The 2,914-nt window shown below is 55.9% G+C and overlaps 1 protein-coding gene across 1 annotated transcript in view; it reads left to right on the top strand.

The window, feature by feature from the left end:
- The first annotated feature begins 802 nt into the window (after nt 1–802).
- LOC130587074 (lysine-specific demethylase 5C-like) overlaps nt 803–2,914 on the top strand; it is a 20,283-nt gene continuing 18,171 nt past the window's right edge. The window contains exons 1-5 of the mRNA XM_057388029.1: nt 803–973; nt 1,021–1,230; nt 1,486–1,620; nt 1,714–1,837; nt 2,712–2,909. Coding sequence (XP_057244012.1) covers nt 803–973; nt 1,021–1,230; nt 1,486–1,620; nt 1,714–1,837; nt 2,712–2,909 — 838 coding nt within the window. The remainder of the gene's footprint in view (nt 974–1,020; nt 1,231–1,485; nt 1,621–1,713; nt 1,838–2,711; nt 2,910–2,914) is intronic.

Genomic DNA, 2,914 nt, shown 5'->3' with positions numbered 1-2,914 from the left:
GTGTGTCTTTTTATCTGGATTCATAATTGTTTCTCTGGGGGTGTACTTTTCTTGAGGGGGTTTATTGCCCCCACCTTGGCATTATCTTTCCATTTAGGGGGTCATTTTTTTCTCCTGAAGGGTATCTTAGGTTTTGGGGGACTGATTGCCCTTGTGAGGAATATGTTCCCATGTAGGGTTTTTTTTTTCCTCTCCCTGATATTCTACCGTTCAGGGGATAATTGTTCCCCTGGGGGGAGAAATTTTCTGTTGGTGGGGAAATTGCCCCCCATGTGGAATATGTTCCCTTTTAGGGGGTGTTAATTGTTCACCTTGGGGGAATTTTTCTTTTAGAGTTGTAATTGATCTTTTACGACAGTATTTTTTTAAGTGATTTTTTCCTATTTAGGGAAGTAATTTTCCCCCGGGAGGGGGGCATGCTCCTGTGTGGGGGGATAATTGCCCCACATAGGGGGATTTTTTTGTTTAAGTGGGTAATTGTTTCTCTTGGGGGAGTATTTCTTAATCAGAGACTTAACTACTTTTATGGGTGAGGTATGTGCCCATTTATGGGGGAAGGTGGCCATTTATGGGGTTTTGCTCCCTGGGATGTCCCGGAATGCTCAGGGGCTCTGTTCCTCAGGTGGTGATGGAGTCGAGGGGGTGCAGGTGGCTCTGGGGTGTCCTTGGGTGCTCAGGGGCTCAATGTCCACTCACAGATAATGATGGAGGAGGGTGGCTACAAGGCCATCTGTAAGGAACGGTGATGGGTTTGGGTGTTCTGGGGTGTCCCTGGGTGCGCAGTGTCACCCCACAGGTGATGATGGAAGAAGGTGGCTATGAGGCCATCTGCAAGGACCAGCAGTGGCCGTGCGTGGCCTGGGGATTGCTCTGGGTGGCACTGGGGTGTCCCTGGGTGCTCAGGGGCTGTGTCACCCCACAGGTGATGATGGAGGAGGGTGGCTACGAGGCCATCTGCAAAGACCACCAGTGGGTGCGAGTGGCCTGGGGTGACTGTGGGTGACTCTGTGGTGTCCCTGTGGTGTCCTGTATGCTCAGGTGCTCAATGTCCCCTCACAGGTGGTGATGGAGGAGGGTGGCTACGAGGCCATCTGCAAGGACCGGCGGTGGGCGCGGGTGGCCCAGCGCCTCTCGTACCCGTCGGGCAAGAACATCGGCTCGCTGCTGCGGGCGCACTACGAGCGCATCATCTACCCCTACGAGATGTACCAGTCCGGGGCCAACCTGGTGGTGAGTGCAGGGCCGGGGGGACACCCTGGGCCGTGCTGAGGGGTCCTGGGCCATGCTGAGGGTGCCCTGGGCCGTGCTGAGGGTGCCCCGGGCCGTGCTGAGGGTGCCCCGGGCCGTGCTGAGGGTGCCCCGGGCCGTGCTGAGGGTGCCCCGGGCCGTGCTGNGGGCCGTGCTGAGGGTGCCCCGGGCCGTGCTGAGGGTGCCCTGGGCCGTGCTGAGGGTGCCCTGGGCCGTGCTGAGGGTGCCTCTCTCCAGCAGTGCCACGCGCGGCCCTTTGAGAGCGAGGAGAAGGACCGGGAGTACAAACCCCACAGCATCCCCCTGCGCCAGTCCGTGCAGCCCTCCAAGTTCAACAGCTACGGCCGGCGTGCCAAGCGTTTGCAGCAGGAGGTGGGCACCCTAAAATTCCCCCCTGAAATCCAGAAATCCCCCTGAGGATCTGCCCTGTGTCCAGGGGATCCCCCTGACACCGCTGTCCTACAGCCCGAGCCCACGGAGGAGGACATTGAGAAGAACCCCGAGCTGAAGAAGCTGCAGATTTACGGGGCCGGACCCAAAATGTTGGGTTTGGGGCTGGTGGCCAAGGATAAGACCCTACGGAAGAAAGGTATTGAGGGATCCCCCCTCCTGTGGGGGATTGTGGGGTGTAGGGGGTGGCTGGGACCCCCTGAATCCTTCTGGGAGCCACCTCATCCTGCTGGGATTTTTTTTGGAAAAACCCCTTAGTTCTTTTGCGGTCCTTTTTTCCTAGCAGTTCTTTCGGGGTGTGCCCGAAGTTATTTTGGGATTCCCTTCCCTAAGATCTTTTGGGACCCTCTTTCCTTCACTTCTCCCTTCTCCTCCCCAGAACACACTTCCAGAACTTTTGAGGACCCATCCTTGTTATTTTTGGACCCCTCCTCATCTCTTTGGCCATTCTCCCCTACCCCTAGGTTTTATGGGAGTTTGGTTGTTTAGGGATAGTTCCTCCACAGCTTTTTATGGACAGGCCTTCCTATTCTTTGGGACAGACAACCGCCTTCCCCAGTTTTTTGGGACCTGCTTCCTTCCCCAGGTTCTTTCAGGGCAGACATTTTCTTTGAGCTTTTGTCTTCTTCATTATTTTGAGACACCATCTCCAGTGTTTTTGGGACCCACCGCTCCCTGCATTCTTTTGAGAGCTCTTTGTTCATTTGGGGTCAGATCTCTTATTCTTTTGGGATACACCCCCCCTCACATTTCTTTAGGGATTCTCTTCGTTTCGAGTTCTTTATGGATCTGCTCCCCCAGTTCTTTTTGGCCTCCCCATGATTCCTGTGATCCCCTCCCATATTTTCAGGACCCTTTCCGGAGTTTTCCAGTGACCCCAAATTGTTCAGTACCCTCCCAAATGTTTGCTAACACCCAAATTGCTCAGTAACCCCCCAAATGTTTGATACTGCCCAAAACCATTTAATGACTTTTCAATGACCCAGTAACCCCCAATTCCCCCCTCCCCACAGACAAGGACGGCCCCGAGTGTCCCCCCACGGTGGTGGTGAAGGAGGAGCCCCCCGCAGGGGAGTCCCGGGGGTCACCGGTGTCACCTGGGGCTCGGGACGGCCGCGAGGAGCTGCGCCACAGCCCTGAGCCCTGCACCAAAATGACCATGAGGCTGCGCCGAAGCCACAGCAACAGCCAGTTCGTGAGTAGGGGTCTCCCAGAG

Source organism: Malurus melanocephalus, unplaced genomic scaffold (assembly GCF_030028575.1).
Source record: "Malurus melanocephalus ecotype Western Australia unplaced genomic scaffold, MMel_1.1 scaffold_1505, whole genome shotgun sequence".
Lineage (NCBI taxonomy): Eukaryota > Metazoa > Chordata > Aves > Passeriformes > Maluridae > Malurus > Malurus melanocephalus.
The sequence above is the reverse complement of the archived record's forward strand: the minus strand, read 5'-3'. Positions and strand labels throughout refer to the sequence as shown.